Raw genomic sequence first — 23,777 nt, 5'->3', positions numbered from 1 at the left:
ATGCTCAGTGTAAGTTTGTTGAATGTCTTATTTTAGAAGAAAGTTCTAAAGAAATACAAACAATTCACATAGTCTTATTTTTTCCCATTCTTCCTTTCTTCCCAGTTTTCCTTTTGACCTTTAGTTGCTTTTCCTTGACCAGGAAAAATTTGAGGCTTTACTTTGGAGTTTGGAATTGGCACCAGGATCTAGTTTAAGATGTATTTGCATAAACCCCTGATAGCAGGCTGGATAGCATTTGTCAGTAACCTCAAAACCCAACAAGTGGATGCGGAAATTTTTAAAGTAACTGTCTAGTTGAATACATATGACAAAGAGATATAGAAGGAAGATCACTAAATTCTCAGATTTAAATAACCTCTAACCAAGCAAGAATTATTTTATGATGTTTTATAGCATAGCTAACCTAACAAAATAGAACATTGTCCCAGCTCTGAAGGGATGGATTTAATCCATATGGCTATATGAAACCCTCCTTTCCTTCTCATATGATTTATAAATGTTCTGTAAAACTTCTTATTAATATTTCCAGGACATCAGTATAAAATCACCCTAGTATAGATGATCTGCACTAGTGTCTTTTTCTTTTTTTAAAAATGAGCACAAGTCAGTAAGGAATGTTTCAGGGGAGGACTTTCAGTTCTTGCTATAACTGGTTAACAAACTGGTCCTTCTGCAGTAAACAACCACAAAACCAGGCAAAATGTATCAGGTAACTGTTTTCAGGTATTGGTCAACAGAAAGCACAGTATTTCCCTCCTGAGTGAAGGAAAACTCATGAGGTGAGCCTGATGCTCACCTTGGCTGTCTTCCAGGGGAGGGTTTCCTGATTGCAACGGAGTACGCTAGAGTCTCAGCTGAGCACAGCACTCCTGCTGAACTAAGGAAACACAGATCTGAGTTTGGGGCAATTGAAGCAGCTAGAATCCACAGGGCAGTGCACTAGAGAGGAGAGGGTTGCATAGGACTGGGGGGGAACAGGACTCCCTGGGTGCACTCTCTGGGTGTACCCAGGGAGTCCTTGGCCAGGCTAGAGTGCCCATGAACAGGTCGAAACTATATGAGATTTACCAAAAATGGCGGCTCCAGGGTTGAGAATTGCACAGAGATACTAAAGGTCAAGCAGCTGATACTGAGGGACACTGGTGGTCCAGCCCAGAAACAGTGGAAAAACCTTTTAACACCTTAATAATATCCCAAGCATCCAGAAGAGATACAGAAAATCTGTGTCTTAGGGGCAAAAGTCTATGCTTTCAAGCAGGGTTGGTAAATTTCTTTTTTTTTTTTTTAATATAAAGGGCTAGATGGTAATTATTTTAAGCCCTGTGAACCATTCAATATTTCTCATACCTGCTCAACTCTGCTATTGTAGATCAAAAGCATCCAAAGACAACATGTAAATGAATGGGCATGGTTTTGTTCCAGTGTCACTTTTTTTTTTTTTAACAAAAAAAGGCAGGGCTTCCCTGGTGGCGCAGTGGTTGAGAGTCCGCCTGCCGATGCAGGGGACGCGGGTTCGTGCCCCGGTCCAGGAAGATCCCACATGCCGCGGAGCGGCAGGGCCTGTGAGCCATGGCCGCTGAGTCTGCACGTCCGGAGCCTGTGCTCCGCAACGGGAGAGGCCACAACAGTGAGAGGCCCGCGTACCGCAAAAAAAAAAAAAAAAAAAGGCAGAGGGCCAGACTTGGTTCATTGCTATAGTTTGCCAACACTTGCCCTAGAGTAAGGCCTACTTTAAATCTGCCCTAACAAAGCTTAGAGCCAAGTGCTGTCAAGAAAGATTGCAAGGGAAATTGAGTTTGGAAGTTGAGTCCTGCGGTAGTTAGAGGAGGTTGGGGAACATCTTTGACTTTGCAAAGATTCATCCAACAAAGTGGAAGACCAAGCTTATGCAAGCCTATGCAAGATCAAGGTGGGCAGACAGTTTGACTTCTGGCAAAAATCAACTCTGCAGAGGAAGATCAAATCTAGAATGTCTTCATGTATCCTCAACAATTGTTAGGTATGCAAAGAAACAGGAAAATATTACATAGTAAAAAAAAAAAAAAAAGTCAATAGAAACTAATCCCCAAATGGTCCAGATGTTGGATTTGGCAGACAAAGCTTTTAAAGAAACTATTATAAATATGTTCAAAGAACTAAAGGAAAATATTGTCAGAATGAGTGAATATAAAGGCATCTCAGCAGAGAAATAGAAACTATAAAAGAATTTAATTTAGTTTGGACTAACCACATTTCAATAGTTACCTGTGTCTAGTGGCTGCTGTTGGAATTGAATAGCACAGTGTTAGATCAAAGAGAAAGGGGAATGGACAAGTTGCCCTGTATCCAGGTTGTTTCCCAAGCTATCTTATACATAGTGTTTATTTATTTATTTAGTTTTGGCTGCGTTGGGTCTTTGTTGCTGCGCGCGGGCTTTCTCTAGTTGTGGCGAGTGGGGGCTACTCTTTGTTGCGTTGTGCGGGCTTCTCCTTGCCGTGGCTTCTCCTGTTGTGGAGCATGGGCTCTAGGCGTGTGGGCTTCAGTAGTTGTGGCACACGGGCTCAGTAGTTGTGGCTTACGGGCTCTAGAGAGTGCCCACTCAGTAGTTGCGGCACATGGGCTTAGTTGCTCCGCTGCATGTGGGATCTTCCTGGACCAGGGCCCAAACCTGTGTCCCTTGCATTGGCAAGCGGATGCTTAACCACTGCACCACCAGGAAAGTCCTACATGGTGTTTATATTAACCTTTCTAAAACATTTGCCAGCTCAGAAGACCTGAAGAAGCTACCTACTATGTGGTAAAACAAGTTAATTTGTCCATTCTTTCGTTCATTCATTCAGCTATTTACTCAATAAACATTTACTAAATGCCAGACCCTAGTCAAAGAGTTGGAGATATCCACAAGAACAAAATCCAGTCCCTTTCCTCAGGGAGCTCACAGGCTAATTGACATGATAGCCATATTAGCAAACAGGTTCATTATCATTTGATAAATGAGAGTAGGTAAGATACTACCAGCATACAGAAGACATGGTGGATAAGGAACAAGTGGGATTAGTGGGAGTCAAGGAAGGGTACTGTGTATCAGAGTTCTTCATTGCAAACAACAAAAACTGACTCTGGCTAACACAGGAAGAAAGGAGCCACTGAGGACTTTTTAAGCAGAGCTGTGGCATGGGCATCTTCAGGTTTTAAGCAGACCATGCTGGCATAATAGTTTGGATAATAGGTTAGAGGGGATAATGCTGAAGGCAGGGAGAGAGGTAATAGACTAGTAATTGTCTGAATGAGAGACATTGAGGGGCTGAACCAAGGCAATGGCTGTGGGAACAGAAAGGGTAGTTTCAGGAGTTCAAACTCATCCTAAAATTGAGAACTGTCACTGTCCCAACCCCTCCTTTTCCGGTGCACTCAGCTCACTCCCACCCTCTTCAGATAAACAGAGCGTAACTCACTGTGAACTAGACATGCCATTTCTGCTCCTTCTTCCTCGAATGCCTTTGCCCCTCTGCTCATTTTCTCAGAGCCCTCCCTTCCCATTTAAGATGCAGCTCATGACCACCTACTGCTCAAGCCCTCAGTAGTCTCTTAGCACCCTAACTCTCTATAAGGTTGCTGTCATTGTTTTGATGGCTAACTTGTCACAATAGGTTAAAGAGCCTATTGTGTTATTATGTCACTGTCATACCTCCCTGCATTCTACTGTAAGCTACTAGAGGCTAGTGATGCCGTCTCAGTCTTCATTGTACTGTCAGGTCCTAGAATGGGTCCAGCACAGAGTACCCAGTACACGTTCCTGATGATGCTGGCCCCTGGCTCTGTGCGACACATTAGGGTCCTGTTGTGGCTGATAGCTTCCATCACCAAATTCCTGCTCGGTACAGTCTGAGGAATGTTTATCTCCCATAAGCCCATCTCTTGGGTCACTGTCTGCTCGTAGACTTTCACCAACTTCCCATTTCCCACTGAACTCTTCTCCTCAGCTGTTAAGGTCCATCAGTCCATTCTCCCCACATTTCCCCAGTAGATACCTCAGCAGTCATCAGACCTCTTTACTGGTTCAAAAACAAGTCCCATGAAGGTCTGATTCTTAATTGTCACTTAGACTAACCCCTGTCCCAAGGATGTCCTTACTCTTCCCTTCCAGTGTTTCAGAACCAAGGATGTCCTTCAAATCCAAAAACCTGCTTAGTCCCTTATGGTTCCAGCCCTTGCAGATCTATGACCATACTGTCACGGCATTTCTGGTGTGTCTTCCAGCAAGCAGTTGTTCCCAGATTTGTTGTGTTTGCTGTCCTGAGCATCTTCATCTCCACAGCTAGATTGCAAGCTGCTTGATCGCTCAATATCCCAAGGGTGCCAGATACGTTTCTGGACACCTAGGGCTCCTGAATGCATATTAGAAGATTGGCATAAGGCAGAACTATTTCTCGGACTCCCATCTTATCAGTCAACTGCACTCTCCACCCGCCACCCCCACCCCCACCCCCGCCCCATTTTAGCGTGTAAGGGAAGCCGAGGAAGAAGCTTCTCTCTGGAATGGCAGCCCAGAGACTTTAGTGAGATTTTTAGTGTCTCTTGGTCAGCACTGCTACTGATAGTGAGTCACTGCTCGTTTGTGGTGATTCTAAGCCTCACTTTATGATTCATGTTCTAAAAACGGGGTGAGGTTTTTACAGAGAAACCAATTCCGTTGTGAACGTAGGCTCACAACGATCAGGTTCCTCTGAGGGCTTCCAGCTGCTCGCCCAGCACTCTTCAGGGTCAGGCATCTCAGGGTTCACTGGATATAGCTGTTTCATGGCAAATACCTAGAATCCATTTCACAGGGTTATGATAGGCGGTTCCCTGTGATAAATTTTTTCCCCCAGCCTTTCTTGAGACTTTTCATGGTCTGTAACCAGCCATGTCTGGATCTGGGATGGGCAAGTTGAGGAAGGGTAGATAAATCTTGGGGGCTCCTCTTTTGTTCATACGTCTCAGTAGTAGTCTTGGTTCCTCAGCCAGAAAGCGCTTGCATCTATAAAGAGGAAGTTGAGTGCGTGACTCCGTTTAGCATCTGGGAGAACTGCTCGAAAAAGCACTGAAAAGGGAAATCACTAAAATCAGAATGTGTAAGTGACAGAAACGGGGTGGTTTTGTGAAATTTGTGTCTGGTCCCAAGACTTCGACTGGCAAACAGTGTACCTTTGTGTGAGGCATTTACCTACGGTAGTGATGACCACAGTTGACATTTATAAAGAGCTTGGATTGGGGCCTGGCATACAGTAAGCCCTCTGTAAGCTCGCCTGCTATGATCATCATCATTGTTACATAGGGTTTTTCAGTCCCAGTACTAAGCACTTGGTGTATGTTATCTTATTTAATCCTTAAAATTATGACATGAGTTTTGCTGCAGAGGGGTGAACTGAGGCTTAAAGACCGTACAGTACTCAAATCCAGACAGTGGAACTCCCGAGCCCATTTCAATCTCTGTTGTTACTATGCCTGATTTCCTTAGGCCTCAGTTTTTTTGGGTTTTTTTTTTCCATCTGTAAAACTTGAGAGCTGGACTACTGGCTTAAAATCTTGGAGCTCTAAAATTTCTAGATATTTTCTCCATTATTTTCACCCTTTTCCTTCTCTCCTTCCCCTTCCCCTCATCCACCCACACTCATCCGTGAATTTCGCTGGATTCATCATCATGGGATGGGCAGGATGTTTTCCCCATTGAGCTATGATGCTGCAAATGTCAGCACGTGGACTTGTAGTATTGTGGCTTTGTGGTGGTTGTTGGAACTGGTTTGCATGCTGCTGTTGTTGGGAGAGGGGGAATCTGACTCTTCAATTTTACTGTCTTTTCTTGGCCTGCAGCCATTGCCACATTGATGCTAACATTTGACGGGCTTGAGAAAGGCTTAATGGGAGAAGCCCACTGGAATCAGCTCTTTGGGTCCGTGGGCCCTGCCTGGTTCTCTGGTGAGATCTGGTTTGGAGCACTCACTCTCCAGGCTTTTAGCACATGTCTGGTCCTGTGATTGGTAAGGATCTTAGGAGAGGAACTTGGAAGAGAGGTTTCTGGACTTTCCATTCTGCGCACAGCTTGGATTCCCTGGCAGATTTCCAGTGAGCAGTTTCACTGATCATTTCATTATGGTTCCATTGTCATTAATGTCTGTAAAGTACTTTAGTTGGTGGTAGTCTATATATATTCTCTAGTATTTTTCTTTGTGGCTATGACCCAAAGATTAGAGTGTTTCGGCATCAGAAGACCTGGGCTCAAGTGTTGCATCTATTACTTCCTAGCTTGGTGCAGGTGTGTACCTGCTTGTTATGACCTCTACTTGATCATTTTTTTGGTGGTCTCTTACTATGGAATAAAAAGTCCATTTGTCACTATCCTAGGATGTGTGAATTCTTCCACTTAGAAACTTGGGAGAAACATCTTAGAATCTTAGGGCACCAAACAAAGGCTTTGAAACAGCAAAAGTGTTGGATAAGTCACTTAACTCCTCTCAGCCCAGATTTCTTCCTCTGTGAAAGAATTATAATAATTCTTACCCAACTACAATGGCTATTCAGTCAAAGTATGGTATGAAAATAGGTTTCTGAAAATTATAGATTCTGTGGGAAACATTACTTGTTTTTACGAAGTATCATGCAACAAAACTAATTGTTTTAATTACCAAAACAAAAGCTATTAAATGTTTCTATTCTCTTTATCGTTAGCATAGATTATTTACTGCAGATAATAACCTGTAGTAAAATTTCAATGTTTTCTTTTTATTGCGCACCAGCTAGAAGGCTATAAGTTAAATTATTCTAGACTAAAGTGAATATTGTGAGTATTCAGTTAATAAGAACTGATGCTGTTCAAGGTGGATAGTAGCTCTTATGTGGAAACATTAATTCAGATTTTGCTAATTCATTATAAGATCAAGAGTTAGGTTCCAGTTGTAAAAAGACATTAATTGTACAAGCAATATTATGAGTCTATTAAGTATCCTTACATGGAACATAATTGCAATGTGAGTAAAGGCTAGACTTTTACATACTAATTCAAACTGTCCTAGAGTGAAAACGTGTTTCTTTAACTCACATTTTCCACTAAAGTAAATATGCCCTACCCCCTTACTCCAAATGAATAAGATGACTCCTTTTCTGTTTTTCTTGATTGGTAAATCATGCTTGGAGATACCATCTGGAGATGGTTGGGTTTCTGCCAAAGATTTAAATCAGGCTTGCAAAGAGCTACCTGCCTAAGGCAAAAAACCACACTGATTTAATAGGAAAGAACATGCTTTTATTTTGCCATCTGGTAAAGGAAAGTGAAAGCACTTTGAAAAATTTTAATATTTCTTCTACAATGATGGCCTTATAGATAAAAGTATTTCCAAAATATAGTAACTGGGAAAATTGGAGAATCTAATTGCTAAAATCTGCGTGATTATTTATGTCTGATTTGAAGGCACATACAGAGATCTTGATGCTAAAAGCAGATATTTCTGTAAGAGAAGTGAAGGCAAGACAGGGATAGAGAAAGGTAAATAGGTTGGAAACGACCCAGACCTCCTTGTGGGCAGTGTTGAAAGCTCAAGACCTGAGTGGATTGGTTATAATGTGATGGTTATCCCTTTTACTTTTTATTTTTTAAACAGATTTCCACTTGGCAGATTAACCAAAGGCAAGAGAGGCTAATCTGTCTACGTTCTGAGTGCCACTCTCCGCGAGACCCCCAATAACAGACCCCAGGCCCAAGTCCACTGTGCTACCAGACCCCCACCGCACCCCACCCCAGGCATTGCTCTGGGGTCTGCCTGAGGCCAGCAGTGTGAAGATGACCAGCACCTTCCTAGCATGACGACCTTGGACCATGTGATCGCTACCCACCAGTCGGAGTGGGTCTCTTTCAATGAGGAGCCGCTCTTTCCTGTCCCTTCTGAGGGTAAGGAGAACGTCCATCGCCTAAGTGAAAAGATTAACAAAGAACCACACCTGCTTGTTATGGCTTCCATTTCATCATTCTTTTGGGGGGGGATCTTGATACGGAAAACAGAGCCAGTTTGTCACTTTCTTCAGGTCCAGATTCTTCCACTTAGAAGCCTGGAGGAAACATCTTAGAACCTAGGGCCCCAAACAAGGACCAGGAAACACCAAAAGTATTGGCTGCTTTCTTCCAATGAACATTAACTTCCTATTTCCAAAGTACTTCATGCTCAGTCTTTGCGGTTATTATTCCCAACAGCAATTCGGATGGTCTCAATTTTTAAAGCATAATTGTCAAGAGTGACAGGAGCTGGAGCCAGATCCCTTGGGCTCAAATCCTGGCTGCATTATGGATGAGTGATGTGTCCTTGGGTGGATAATTGATTTAACCTCCCTGGGTGGTGGTTCATCTGTGCAGTATGGGTAATCACAGTACCTACCTCAGGGTGGTTGTGAGGATTAAATGAATTAACATGTAAAGTACTTACAGCAGTGACTGGCACATGGAAAGGGCTCATAATTGTCACCCGTGATCATGATGAAGGTGGCTAGATTGACTTCTGGGGAACTGTGCTCAGGGATGAAGGTCAAGGTAGGATGCGGGAGCTATTTACAGAACCACATCAGCTGCTTCTGTTCTACAGCCGCTGCTACTGCCACCTGAAATCGTCCCAGCTTCGTTTACAGCACCTGGAAAGTGTGAGTTTACAGGTGTGCTGTCCAATACAGTAGCCATGTGGCTATCGAGTCTTTGAAATGTGGCTCGTCTGAATTGAGATGCGCTATAAATGTGAAATACCCACACTGAATTTCGAGGACCTAGTAAAAGTTAAATGTGTTATTAACAGTTTTTTATCAATTACATGTTGATATTACACATTTTCAACACGCTGAGATGAAATACGTATTATTAAAAGTAGTTTTGCCTGTTTCTTTTTAGTTTTAAAATGTGGCTACTAGAAAATTTAAAATTCATATATGGCCCACCTTTTACTTTTTTAGGACAGCGCTTATCTAAATAATTACATTCAGGTAGACCTGTTTGTTTGGCTAGTGATGGGAGAAAGGAGTTTCGCATCAGTACTTTTATTTTTTAAACATTTTCATACAGTAAAATTGACCATTTTTGGTCTACAGTTGATGAATTTTAACACACGTATAGATTTGTGTAGTCACCACCACAATTGGGATCTAGTTCTGTTATTTAAAAACAAATTTTTGAAGGCTATTAAATGTTCCAGGACCAATGAAGTGATACAAAAGCTAGAGGAAGGGCCTCTGTGCCATATTTAGCTGTCATTAGTGCAGGGTTTGCACATGGTGGCCCGCAGATGTGTGTTGTTTGGACTGCGCAGAGTTTGAATTTGAATGTTTTTAGTCCAGACAGAAGCTCTCCTGTTGAGCCACAGTCTCCACCATTACCCATTGCCTTTCGCTTTTCTAATTCGACCTAGTTCTATCTGTTGCTCGGCCTCTGTAGGAATTTTGTTTGTGACCCCTAAGCACTGGAGTAGATGGTAGGATAAGAATAGTGAACAAGACTCCCAGTCTCAGCCTGTATGGAGACTGCTATGGACATCCTAGGGTATAGTTTTTATACATTTTAAGGTAAACACTCTTTAAGCATAGAGGCAGGTGGGCATGGCTGTTTTTCTGCCCTCACACCCTGTAATGGTGAGTCCTTTGATCACTGCTTGCCTGTCCTTTGTTCTTCCTCCACGAGACAGTTATGAAGAGTGGCCTTCCTCGCGTGATGTGATGGTAGTTTCTGGTATCTGTTTCAGGGGGCACTGAAGAGCACCTCCCAGGACCATCGTCTTCCTCAGACCAGTCCGAGATCTCTTCTGGGGAGAACCGTGTGGTGGATGGAGGCTCTCAGGACCTTTCCCCCTCAGAGCACGATGACTCTTCTGAAAAGATGGGCCTCATCTCTGAAGCGGCCTCCCCTCCCCTGAGCCCTGAGCAGCCTCCACCTGACCTGGCTTCAGCCATCAGCAGCTGGGTTCAGTTTGAAGATGACACACCCTGGGCCAGCACATTACCACCTCATAAAGAAGCAGGTGGGACAGGTAGGACAGGTGGGGGGCTGTGCTCACCAGGGACGCTTTTTCATGAGAGGTCTGCAGGGCTGCCAGCATTCTGTTTTGTCTGCTCCAGAGCCCTGAAGCACTGGAGGGAGCAGACAGAGATCTCATCTGGCTTAATTCTGTGACACGTTTTTATTAACATAAGCATGTGGAAGGATTTATGTGTTCTGGGCCATTTCCAGCCTTTTACCCTTGCCCTGGCTGTTAATTTCTCTTTGGAAGTATGCATATTTATTCATCTATTATGGACTAGAATTCTATTTACTTAGCACCTAAATTGTAAGCTCCTGTGAGTAAAATGAATGTCTCTCAAAGTGTGGACCACTAACCATCTCTAATAGAGTCACCAGTTATACATAGATGTTCTTGTGTCCCAGACCTTTAGAATCCAAATCTTCAGGGGTGGGAACTGTCATTAATGGTCAGTCTCTTACTTTGTGGCATTTAAATGGCCAGAAGCTGCACTGGGAAGCTGAGTGAAGCCAAGGGAATGATTAGTTCCTAGCCTGGTGACCTGGCTACTTATTTTATTGTGCACTGAAGCATACCAAGGGTGATTGGGATAACCTTTGGGACTGTATTAGTTTTCTATTTGCTGCTGTAACAAATTACTACAAACTTAGTGGCTTAACCAACACAACTTTATTATCTTACAATTCTGTAGTTCGGAAGTCCAGCATGGGTGTCACTGAGCTAAAATCAAGGTGTTGGTGGGTCTGCATTCCTTTCAGGAGGCTCTAGGGGAGAATCTGTGTCTTTGCCCTTTCTAGCTTCTAGAGGCTGCCCACATTTCTTGGCATGTGGCCTCTTCCTCAGTCTCCAAAGCCAGCAATGTTGCATCTCTCTGTGCCTTTCTTCTATAGGCAAATCTTCCCCTGCCTGACTTCTGCTTTCTTCTTCTGTTTTTTTTTTTTTTTTTAAATCTGTATTGGAGTATAACTGCTTCACAAGACTGCACTAGCCTCTGTCGCACAACAAAGTGAATCAGCCACATGCACACACATACATCCCCATATCCCCTCCCTCTTGAGCCTCCCTCCCACCCGCCCTATCCCATCCCTCTAGGTCGTCGCAAAGCACGGAGCTGATCTCCCTGTGCTATGCTGCTGCTTGCCACTAGCTATCTATTTTACATTTGGTAGAGTATATATGTCCATGCTACTCTCACTTCACCCCAGCTTCCCCCTCCCCCACTGTGTCCTCAAGTCCATTCTCTATGTCTACATCTTTATTCCTGCCCTGCCTGCCACTAGGTTCATCAGTACCATTTTTTTTTATTCCATATATATGCGTTAACATACGGTATTTGTTTTTCTCTTTCTGACTTACTTCACTCTGTATGACAGACTCTAGGTCCATCCACCTCACTACAGATAACTCAATTTCATTTCGTTTTATGGCTGAGTAATATTCCATTGTATATACAGGCCACATCTTTACCAATTCATCTGTTGATGGACATTTAGGTTGGTTCCATGACCTGGCTATTGTAAATAGTGCTGCAGTGAACATTGTGGTACATGTCTCTTTTTGAATTATGGTTTTCTGAGGGTATATGCCCAGTAGTGGGATTGCTGGGTCATATGGTAGTTCTATTTTTAGTTTTTTAAGGAACCTCCATACTGTTCTCCATAGTGGTTGTATCAATTTACATTCCCACCAGCAGTGCAAGAGGGTTCCCTTTTCTCCATACCCTCTCCAGCATTTATGGTTTGTAGATTTTTTGATAATGGCCATTCTGACTGCTGACTGGCGTGAGGTGATACCTCATTGTAGTTTTTTTTTTTTTTTTTTTTTTGCGGTACGCGGGCCTCTCACTGTTGTGGGCTCTCCCGTTGCGGAGCACAGGCTCCGGACGCGCAGGCTCAGCGGCCATGGCTCACGGGCCCAGCCGCTCCGCGGCATGTGGGATCCTCTCGGACCGGGGCACGAACCTGTGTCCCCTGCATCGGCAGGCGGACTCTCAACCACTGCGCCACCAGGGAAGCCCCTCATTGTAGTTTTGATTTGCATTTCTCTGATAATTAGTGATGTTGAGCATCTTTTCACGTGCCTCTTGACCATCTGTATGTCTTCTTTGGTGAAATGTCTATTTCCTCTTCTGTTTTTAAGGACCCTTGTGATTACACTGGGCCCACAAGGATAATCCAGGATAATTTCCCCATCTCAGGGTTTTTAACTGAATCACATCTGCAAAGTCTCTTTTGCCATGTAAAAGGACATATTCACAGGTTCTGGGGATTAGGATGTGGACATCTTTGTAGGGGAGCATTATTTTGTCTACCACAGAGACATCTTAGCAAAGCCAGGTTGATGTTTTTCTGTTGGTGGGTTAAATGTTTTGCTAGCTTTGATGTTTAAAAACAATTCCTTTGCTTTTCAAACGTGTTTTCAACATCAATAAAAATAATTTTAAGAAAATATAAGGCATAATTCTACTGTATAACAAACATTTCCATTTTTACATAACAATTTGCACATTGATACACTTTTTCACATTTAAGCATCAGATTTCTCATGAATTGTTGGTGAGAAAGCCATGACACTCAAAGCAGCATGGATGAAATGACAGGTCCAGACAGGCTTCCCAGTCTGGCTGGAGGGAGGACGTAACATTTACTGAACACCTAACACAGTAAGACAGTGGGCTGGCTAATTAAGCATTTGTGCATTTGAGGGAAAGTTACTGAACACAGGGCAATGAATCAGTACAGAAGTATGCTTGTTTTCAGTAAGTTACATTCATTAAATATTTATTCTCTCAGACACTGTGCTCAGTGCTTTACGTCATCTCATGAACTCTCTACAACGATCATATGAGGAAGGTATATTTAATATTATATTCATATTACACATGAGAAGACTGAGACAGATAGTGGTTTGGGAATTTGCCCACAGTTGTATGCTAGGAAGTGGCAGGAGAGAGCTTTACTACCAGGCAGACTGGCCCCAGGATCTTTGAACAGCCTAGGGATGCTGTGTGTGGTATGTGTGCCTTAATCTTCCCGTTATTGCTATAGTTTCCTCTGCTTCCTCATTCCCCGGAGGCAGGGGAGGCCAGGGATGGGTTGCCCTTAAATGGGCCTGCTTTCAGATCACTGATTATATTCAAGGCATTCAGATTCTTTTACTTATTGTTCATACCTTACCTTTAGTTTCAAAGATCTCCTAATTGCTTAGAACTGTTTATATGACAGATGGATCAATTTGCTTTAATTCTTCACTTATTTTTGCAAAACTAACTTTGGAGTTAGTCATAATTATGTTGCCCCCATCTGACTGAGGATTTTAGCTTGTTATTGATAATGGTTTTGAACTTTAATGGTTTTAACCTTTAAATCATTAAAACCTTATCCTTTAAGGCAGTAGTTTTCAAAGTGTGGTCTATAGATCTCTGGAGTTTCCCAAGACCCTCTCAAGGGGTGTGTGGGACCAAAAGTATTTTCATAATAATTCTAAGATTTTTTTGGTCTTTTTTTTACTGTATTGGCATTTGCATTAATGGTGTAAAAGTAATGGCAAGTAAAACTTATGGCCACTGTGTACACATAGTAAAAAAAAAAAAAGTCAATTTCACATAATATCCTTCATGAAGTAGTAAAGATTATTAATTTTATTAAATCTGGATTCTTTTTTTTAAAATAAATTTATTTATTTTATTTATTTCTTTTTGGCTGCGTTGGGTCTTTGTTGCTGCATGCAGGCTTTCTCTAGTTGCGGCGAGCCGGGGCTACTCTTCATTGTGGTGCGCGGGCTTCTCATTGCGGTGGCTTCTCTTGTTGCAGAGCATGCGGGGCTTCGGTAGTTGTGGCTCACAGGCTCTAGAGAGCAGGCTCAGTAGTTGTGGTGCACGGGCTTAGTTGCTCCGCAGCACGTGGGATCCTTCCGGACCAGGGCTCAAACCCGTGTCCCCTGGATTGGCAGGTGGATTCTTAACCACTGTGCCACCAGGGAAGCCCTAAATCTGGATTCTTAAGTACATCTTTTTAATATTTTCTGTGACAAATTGGGAAATATGCATAAAACACTTGTGTTCCATACCAAGATATAATGGTTGTCTTGAAGAAAAATGGCTATCTTGAAAAAAACTGGGTTTGAAAAATATTTTAATTTAAAAATTAAATTTAAAAATCAAAATTAAAAATTATTTGAGAAAGTCAAAACAATGCAAAAAAAAAACCTTGATGAACAAAATATCAGCATTTTAAAGACAAAATTCAACCAATACCTTCATGACTGCCACCCTGCACCCTAATCCTAGCCCTGGTTCCAGTAAAACTCTATGTACAAAAATAGGTAGCTAGCCTGTGGGCCACAGTTTGCTGATTTTATATTTTTTAAATATTGTATTTAAAATGTTATTTGATTACTAAGTTTTTTGGTACCCTTTTAAATTTTGCGCCCAAGGTGAGTGCCTCACTTGCCTCGCCCTAGTGCCAGCCTTGCACTGCACTAAGGATATGGGATTCATTGATATCACTAGAGAGCAAATCAAGAAATGACAACTTCCAAATGTGTGAAAGCATAATTGTGGCCTGAAAACTGCCCAAACGTTCATTACTAGTTCCATCTGTTTCCACGTATGAACATTTAACTCAGCTCTGTGGAGATGGAGCCCTCTGCTGCAGGAAGAGCCTGTTGGCTGGTTTCCCAGCAGACGTGAGGCCCAATGTGTAGGGTCAGCCCCACCTCAGCAAGTGTTTCTAACCCAGGGACCCAAGAATCATAGAGGACTCTGCAGAGCATCAGGGCGGTAAAGAAAATGGTAATAAATCCAAGGCTTCTATCTCAACTCTCCTGCTGATACCCAACTGCCCATCAAGGAACCCCCCCAAATAAAGGACCGCCGGGTACATCCCTCTTACCCAAATTAGCCTCACCAACTAGGCCAGCTCCCTCATGGGTTTCCTCACACAGACTGTGTTTAACAATAAGGAAGAGTGAGTGGTTGGTAGAGCTAAGGCCAGGTGGTAAGCAGGAGAAACTAGGCTTCAGGTCACTCAACACAGAAAATGCAGGCAGTTCCATCCTGGAGGCTGTTGAGCAGCTCAGATTTTAAAAATTTGAATCCAAAAGATTTGGATACCTGTGCTGTGTCAATGATATCACATACGTTAACTGCAGGCATTACACCAAACTAGCGCAGTGTGGACAGCAAGTATCTTCATGGTGATAGAGACAGCCTGAGGCTTCTTGCAGTCACCGCTCCCTGCTCTATTCTTTGGATAATGCTAAGTTTTCCTGGTGTGGCAGGCCGAATAATGGCCCCCAAAGACATGAGGTCCTAGGCCCCCCGAACCTGTAAACATTATCTTATTTGTAGAAAGTATCTTTGCAGATTGATTATGTTAAGGATTTTGAGATAGGGAGATAATCCTGGATTATCTGGGTGTGTCCTAAATACAATCACATATGTAAGAGGGAGATAGAGGGAGAATTTGCCCACACAGAGAAGGCAATGAGAAGACAGAACAGAAAGGGATTTGAAGATGCTGGCCCTGAAGATTGGAATCATGAGGCCACAGCCAAGGAATGCCAGCAGCCACCAGAAGCTGGAAGATGCAAGGAATGAATTCTCCCCTAGCGCTTCTGGAGGGAGCATTACCCTGTTGACATCTTAATTTTGGCCCAGTGATTCTGATTTCAGACTTCTGGCTTCCAGAACTAGGAGAGAATAAACTTCTGTTGTTTAAAGCCACCGGGTTTTTGGTATAGCAGCCACAGTTAATATATCACGTCTCCAAAATCTTAAAATGGAACCAGACTGAGAATGAGTCAATCTGGGCTAGTGGAGCATCTCTAATAGTGCAGGCCATTTACCAAGCAGATGTTCTGTGCTAGCCGCTATGCGTCATCTCCAAAGTTTGCAGCCCTTTACAAACTTTTTAAAGTTTACACCACCATGCATGCAGGTGGTGAAGTTCAGCCAGAACAAAGGTTCCATGGAAACTGATTTTTGGCTTCAGCCGTCTTCCCAGTCACATAAGTATCACCCAAACAAACGGACTCTTTCCTATAACGGAGTTACAGTTTCTCAGTTTATTCCCATTTTCCTCACGTTTGTCCTATTTGCTTCTAGCAAATGCCTAGCACCCTCTGGTCAGATGTCTTTGTGTCAGGAGAAAGGGAAAAATGTGTATCTTGGACTCATCCCATGCAGCCTCTCTATGAGTTCCTTTTATGAGAAAATCATCGTGGCCTCAGAGAAATAGGTGGGAAGACGACAAAGGAAGACTGATTAGTGACATTCCTAGTCTGGATTCCTGGAAGCAAAAAGTGGAGCCTTACTCAGCCAGCTTTTTTCATACCTTAACATCCTGGCTTGCAAAGAGAAGTTGGGAAAGAAATGATCACACACAAGGAGTGCCTAGGTAGAGAAATGTTATCTGGGATACTCCTTTCCCCTCCCCCAGTCCCCATTCCTCCACTCCTCCACAGTTTTCTTGACAGAAGAAAAGCAAAACAAAACAAAACACCAAAAAACCCCACAAAATAATTTATCTTTTAAGTTGTGCCACCTAAGAATAAAGTCAAGGGGGCATTGGATTTCAGCCTGGAAGGGGAATGTGCAATTTGCCTTCATTAAAATGCAGGAGGCTGTAGACACGGGGAGTAAGGGACAAAGAGACTGTCATTAGTGTTAAATCTCTTGTTTTTGTGGCGTTAAATGCCAGAAGGTGCGCAGGGAACTTAGAGAAGCCAGGGAGTAGCTAGTCCCCACCCTGGTGACCTGGCTACTTTTTATTGTTCACTGACACATACCAAGGGTGACTGGATAGCCAGGAGTAACAGCTAGAGGGGAAAACAACTCCAGAGATGCTTAAATCCATCAAGGGAACAACTTTCTTTTGGACTTCAACTAGGGCAGGGTTTGGAGTGAATAAGTGCCCTCATGGTTGGTCTGGGAAAAAAGGAGCTACCTGTTCTCCCTCAGAAAAATATGAATAAAATCAGTTGAGTGACAGAGCCTTTCTATAACTACATATATAAGAAAGAGAGCTGCCACCAGTTCTTTGGACCTGAGGATACTAGGAATGAGAGAGCATATAAAATCATGCCTTTTGATTCTTTTGTAAAAATTGTTTCTTCCATGAAGACCCCTGAAATTTGGTGAAGGCCAAATGTGGAATTCACATATCTGACTTAACAGGACCACTTTGGCTCAGGCTGTGTTGATAAATATCCTCTTTTGAAAGATTTTTATTAGACTCTTAACTGTCAAACACTTAAACTTTGGACTTAAATTAGCACAAGAATACTGTTCACACCTCCAGTTTGAAGATGCTGTGTGAACGATCTGGGTTACATGGTGAAAAATGTCAAAAAACTTAACTGCAAACTTGTTTGCCAAACTCTGAACTAAGTGCACAGATATTCTGTTAAACCGTGAGCAGAACCAAAGTTTTTTGTTTCTTTTTTTTTTTTTAAACCTTATGGTGGATCTGTTCAAATCAAAATTGAATCTTTATATTGTTCTCTTAAAGAAAGATTTTTGAGAACGAACCTAAACCCAAGTGTGTTTTGTTCACATTGGGTCCTTTAGCAATAGTGTTTCTGAGGTTGCCTCGTTGCACAAAGCTTTCCTAACTTAGTATTTTGCCTGCTCTGACTTTAAAATTCTACCGTGCACCAGGAAGAATGTAGTAGTTAGCTTCCCTGTCACCTAAAATCTTTACAAAGATTATCTCAGACCCAAGGCTGATTTCACAGATGTGCATTTTACAAGTGTATGGGTGTGCTTAGAATATGTTTGCAAATGCATGCAAATTGACTGACAGAGCAAAGGTCATCCCCAAATTAAAACAAAACAAAAAAAAATTAAGGCACTATTATCAACATGAGGCTTCCTGTTCACTCATCATGTTATGCGCTGACCTTCCAGGGACATGGCAGTTTTGTGGCAAGGCCAAGGCTGAATTGGACCCATTATGCAGATACTGCAGGATATGCATAATTACAAACATAAAAAAAATTTGATTTCCGGAACATTTGTCCCACAGCCCAAGCAAAACACTAGTATTCGCTTGTCCTTCAAATGTCTTCCCTCACAACTTGGACTGAGGCCTTCCCATTGTGTCTGGGGAAGCTAATTATTTGGGACCAGAGAAAGAGCCACTTGTTTGGGGGAGGACCAGAGATGCCGTCAGCCATTTAAGAGGGAGGCAGGGGTGACAGCTGAGAGACTTAATCCTGACGAAGACTAGTCCATTGGTTAATTTCTGTTATGTTTTTCATTCTGGCTACTGGGGGCGGGTGGGTGAGTGGTGGATGGGGGTGGGATAAGATCCCAGCCATTTGGTGAATACAGAGACCAGACGCCCTGCATTTGACATGCATATATATTTCTCTCCTCAACAGAGGAGGTCTTATTTTCTTTTAATACCTTAAATTATTCTTCTCTGCCTTTAAATGTAATTAATGACCTTTCTGGAATCCATCTCAGACCGTGATGCACTCAGGAATGAATTTAACAGAGCCCTTCTTCCTCAGGGGTCTGCCACCTCTCTGCCCCTCTCCACTGAGCTCCACTCTGCTCCAATTGTCACCTCTCCTGCTGTTCCCCAAAGTGCGTTTCTGCTCTTACTGTCCCCTCAGCCTTTAAAGCTCTTCCCCTACATTTTCACTCAGAGCTCTGCTCAGCATCGCCTCCGTTCACCAACTCCCTGCTTTTTCTTTTTTTTAGATAGATAAATATTTTAAAAAAATAAAATAAAAATGAACTTGCATCCCTTCTGGGTGGGAAGTGTCCCTTTTTGATGGAACAGGGAGTTTCTCTGTGTTCTGGGTGAGACTGGGTGCTCTGGGAGCAGTGTTTTGGGGGGGTCCCTCCTCAGACAACGTTCAGGGCCCAGCTGCCCTTGGGGAGGGGGTAGCTGAGCTATCGAAAACCCTCCACTCACCCCATTTTCAACTAGAGCTGTTCCAGCCATGCTTGTTTCACATGTTGGACGTCTTAAATGATTCCGTTTGAAGAAAGAAATATTTGGGGTTTAAAAAAAAGGGAGAGAGAGAGCTGGAAAGCCACTCACCTGAGGAAGAAGCACTAGGCTAGGAATCAGGAAGCCTGGTTTCTCTGCGTTTTCTGGCTTTATATGTCTTTACAGCCCATGTCTCTACCTGAAATTAGGTTGTATGCTCATTTGTTTACTGTCTCTCTTCCCCACTAGAGGAAAGGGACTTTGTCTCTCTCACTTACTCTTTATCCCAGAATACGGTGCATGGACCTTAGTAGGTGCTCACTTTGATTTATTGGATTAATGAATGAAAAGGTGAAAGATGTACATGAAATCTAAAGCAGAAACATTATTGTTTATGTGGGCAGTGAGCGGCTAGTAGAACTTGAAGGATGGCTTCCTCAGTGAAGTGAATTTTTTTTTTTTTTTAATAAGCAAACTATAACAGCCTCTTCTCCATCATGCCTTTCTCTTATCAGCTGGTTGTTATCATCAGTTTTTGATTTTCCACTGTTATGCACATAGTGTATGTATAAACATACCACATACATACACGTAGATACACACATACACAGACATACACATGTAACATGTACGCACACACACATTTACATATATGCACATATAACATGTACACTTACATATATACACATACAACATATACGCCTAACATAACATATACGTATTTTATTAAAACTCCAGAATTCTCCTCTTCCAGAGAATATGCTAGCTCACCCAGGGAGCCGTGTGGCCTATCTCACCCTCACCCTCAGTGTGGGACACAAAACACAATAAGCTGCCCAAGCATGCATTAATTAACTGGTTCATTCATGCAAAGAATATTTAGGTGCTGGGAATGCAATTATGAGAAAGTTGGACACCGTCCCTGTTCTCCCCAAGCTGAAGTTAATCCAGCGGTCGGGCAATCTGTTACCCATGAAGCCTTCTGGGGTGAGCAGGCGCTCTTCTGAGCCAGTCCTGGGGCAGCTGCTTTGTATTGCCAGCTATGAAATAGCGTGAAAGCCACAAATGAAGAGTCGAATTAGATCTATTTTGTATTCATGGATGGGCATGTTTATGGCATTGGAAAAATCACTTAGCCCTAGTGAGTAAACGTCCAAGTATAAATAAAGGACATGACATCAAAATGTATATAAGTATTTGAAGTTTTAGTCTACCCAGGATTCCAAAGTATAAAAAGAGAGAACAGTATTTGCTGTATTGTTTCAGCTGACAACTTGTAAGTTTATTATTTATTCAATCAATGGCGCTTTGAGCCCCCACTATTTACCAGTCACTGTTCAAGGCACCGGGGATACAGTGGGATATTCCTGCCTCATGGAGCATCCATTCTGCTGGGGAAGCCACACCAGAAACACGATCAAGAAGTAGATGCAATGTAAGTGTGTTAGATAATGTAAGTGGGAAGAAGAGAACAATGAGGCAAAGAAAGGGAATAGCGTGAGGGAGGATGTGAAATTTTACAGAAGGTCAGGGCATGACTCTCTGAGCAGTAACTTTTGAGCAAAGACTTGAGGGGAGTGAGGAGTGAGCCTTGCAGAAATCAGGGAAGGAGCCTTCTAGGAGGAAGGAACAGCAAGTGACGGGACTCTGGGAAGGTGGCCGTGTTCGTGGGATGTGATTGGAGTGGAGTGAATTAGGGAGAAGTTCGAGAAGAAGATGAGACAGAGAAGTTGAGGGGTCTCAGACCACGTAGGTCCTTGAAAACACAATGAGGACATTCTCACCTTTACTGTGGGTGAGATGGGAAGCTGTGGGAGGGTGTTGAGCCAGAGGTGTGGTGTGATCCCACTAGGCTTGCACAGATAATTCTATTAAGACTGTGTGGCTGCTATGTTGAGAGCGGACTGAGAGGACAGGAGACCAGGGGACAGCCACTGTGATGATCCAGGAGAGGATGGTATCTTGGACCAGGGTGGTAGCTTGAAGATGGTGGGAAGTGATTGGATTCCAGGTATATTTTGAAGGTAGGACTAACAGAAGCTGGGATGGACCAAATGTAAGAAGAATCAAGGTTTCATTCTGAACATCTGAAAGGGTGAAGGAGCTGGTGTGGAAGGGATAGTAGGAACTTTGTTTCTGACTTGTAAAGTTAGAGATCTACGTCAAGATTTCAAGTAGATTTGGACATAAGTTTATGTCTGGAAGTAATAACGACCACTTAATCCTTTTTGAGTACTTCCTTTGTGCCAAGCATTTTTCCAAGTGCTCTGTCAGTATTAGCCTAATCCCTTTATGAGACGGGCACTGTTTTCAGCTCCATTTTACAGGTGAAAACACAGAAGAACAGATGTATTAAGTAACTTGTCCCAGGCTACAGGGCTGAATGTGAACCAGGCAGTCTGGATCCAGAGTCCTTGTGCACAACCTCATAGGAAAGGAGAGAAGGCAGACTTCTGTCTGTTTTTCACTTTATTCCTTGAGGGGTGGATGTGGCTCTGAAGCATCGTGATGATAGCAGCCTGCTGTTCCGCCGGCCAGGCTGTCGGAGGTCTGGTCCCTGAGAGAAGAGTCAGCTCCAAACCCAGTACTTTCTCTCACCGTTCAACTGATCTTGTGGCCTGAGGATAGTCAATTCAGAACCTAAGTAAAATGATTTATCCAAGATTTCTAAGCTGATAAATAAAGTGTATGAGACCAAATGAGAACAGTTTGTAGGATGTAGGGACTTTGCGTCTCCCAGCTGCATTATTCTTAGTTTCTCTTTCAAGGGAAACTTTGGAGTTTTATCTAAGAAATGTAAAGAGCTAATGTGAAAATACAAATAGTTAAAATAGCTTCCTTTCTTGAATAATTAGTCTTTTGATATGTGGTCTTAATAAGCTTTATTATCTACCAAATAAACACAAAGGAACATATTTAAAATGTGTATTAAATTAAAAGGACGACAGTACAACCCACCACCCAGTTTAATAAATAGAACACTGTCATCACCCAGAAGCTGCATATTTCCCTGCTGATCATGACATCCTTTTTCCAGACATCCTCTTCCCTCCCTCCTCTGTCACGCACTTCCTGGGTTTTGTGATAACTGCTTTACTTCTTTTTGAAAAAATATTTATTTATTTGGTTGCACCTGGTCTTAGTTGCAGCAAGCAGGCTCCTTAGTTGTGGCATGCGAACTCTTAGTTGCAGCATGCATGTGGGATCTAGTTCCCTCACCAGGGATTGAACTGGGGCTCCCTGCATTGGGAGTGAGGAATCTTAACCACTGTGCCACCAGGGAAGTCCCTGCTTTACTTTTCTTAACAGCTTTCCTACCTACATATGCATTGAGAATGACATAAGTGAATTCCCTGTTTTTGAACCTTATGTAAGTGGAGTAATACTGCATGTATTATTCTGTGGCTTGCTCCTTTTACACAACATTATTTGTGAGATTTTTCCATGTTATTACCTGTAGGTATAGTTCCTTTAGTGTTTATTGCAATGTATTCCTTCTTAGTAATATTCCACAATTCATTTACCCATTCTATGAGCGATGGATGTTAGAGTTATTTCTACTTTTCTGCAATTAAGAACGTGCTTCTGGGCTTCCCTGGTGGCGCAGTGGTTGAGAGTCCGCCTGCCGATGCAGGAGACACGGCTTCGTGCCCTGGTCCGGGAAGATCCCACATGCCGCGGAGCGGCTGGGCCCGTGAGCCATGGCTGCTGAGCCTGCGCGTCCAGAGCCTGTGCTCCGCAACTGGAGAGGCCACAACAGTGAGAGGCCTGCGTACCGCAAAAAAAACCAAACAAATAAACAAACAAAAAAAACCGAACATGCTTCTATGAGCATACTTTTTGTCTTTTCTATGAGCATTCCTATCCTGGTGAACAAGTGCAAGTGATTCTCTTGTATAAAAAAAAGTTGGAGGGGAATTGCTATGCTGCAGAGTGTGTTTATTTTCCACTTTCTCAGATAACTTTAACATCAACTCTTTTACTACAGTGGTTCCAGTTTACTCTTCTACCAGCCACATGTGAAAGATGCTGCGGCTCCACTTCCCCGCCTGCTCTGGGATAGTCATGTTGCACTATTTTTGTCACAGGGAGGCAGGGAGAGAGGGAAGGGGGAAGAGTAACGGTATCTCATGTGGTTTTAATCTGCATTTCCTAGATTACTAATGAGGTTGAGTTTCTTTTTTTTTCCTTTTCTTTACTTTTTTTTTCATTTAGATTTTTTCTTTCATAAAATGCCTAGTGGCGTATTTTTTTGTTGAGGGTATTTTCCTTTTTCTTGCTGATTTCTAGGAGTTCCTTGTGGATATGTTGTGTGGCAGATATTATCTCCTACCGTGTGGGTGGTCTTTTGACGCTTTGTGGTGCCTTTTAGTGAAAAGTTCTTAATTTTAATTATATGAAATTTGTTTATTTTTCTTGTATGCTTGGTACTTTCTTTGTCTTGGTAAAGGAAATCTTTCCCTACCCCAAAGTCATGACCATATTAAGCTATATGCCTTCTAAAATGCATCTTATGTAGCCTTTCACACTTTGACATTCAATCCACTTAGAACTGATTTTTCTGTATGGTGTGAAGTAGGAGTCTAATTTCATTTTTTTCCATATAGTAGTATTTTCCCAATATTATTTCTGTTGTTTTATTTATTTTAATATATATTTACAAATATATTTATATTATTAAACATTTGATTTCATTCATATCTAAATAGTGTATTCTGCTTAATATGAGGAAAAAAACATGCTAGGATTGTGATTGAGAGGCAAAACTCTATAATCCAATTTAGGGAGAATTAACATCTTTACCTCATTAATTCTTTCAGTCCCT

The 23,777-nt window shown here is 42.5% G+C and overlaps 1 protein-coding gene across 4 annotated transcripts in view; it reads left to right on the top strand.

Moving 5' to 3' along the window:
• The window catches only part of STON2 (stonin 2), a 150,826-nt gene that overhangs the window by 26,657 nt on the left and 100,392 nt on the right, over positions 1-23,777 (top strand). For 3 of the 4 annotated variants that reach the window (XM_004262303.3, XM_033416741.2, XM_033416680.2), the window contains exons 2-3: positions 7,620-7,906; positions 9,732-10,016. In XM_004262303.3, the coding sequence (XP_004262351.1) occupies positions 7,819-7,906; positions 9,732-10,016 (373 nt within the window). In that variant the 5' untranslated portion in view covers positions 7,620-7,818. The remainder of the gene's footprint in view (positions 1-7,619; positions 7,907-9,731; positions 10,017-23,777) is intronic. The other variant, XM_033416828.2, reaches the window with a different exon arrangement.

Source organism: Orcinus orca, chromosome 2, assembly GCF_937001465.1.
Source record: "Orcinus orca chromosome 2, mOrcOrc1.1, whole genome shotgun sequence".
Classification (NCBI taxonomy): domain Eukaryota; kingdom Metazoa; phylum Chordata; class Mammalia; order Artiodactyla; family Delphinidae; genus Orcinus; species Orcinus orca.
This window is presented reverse-complemented; position numbering and strand designations above follow the sequence as displayed.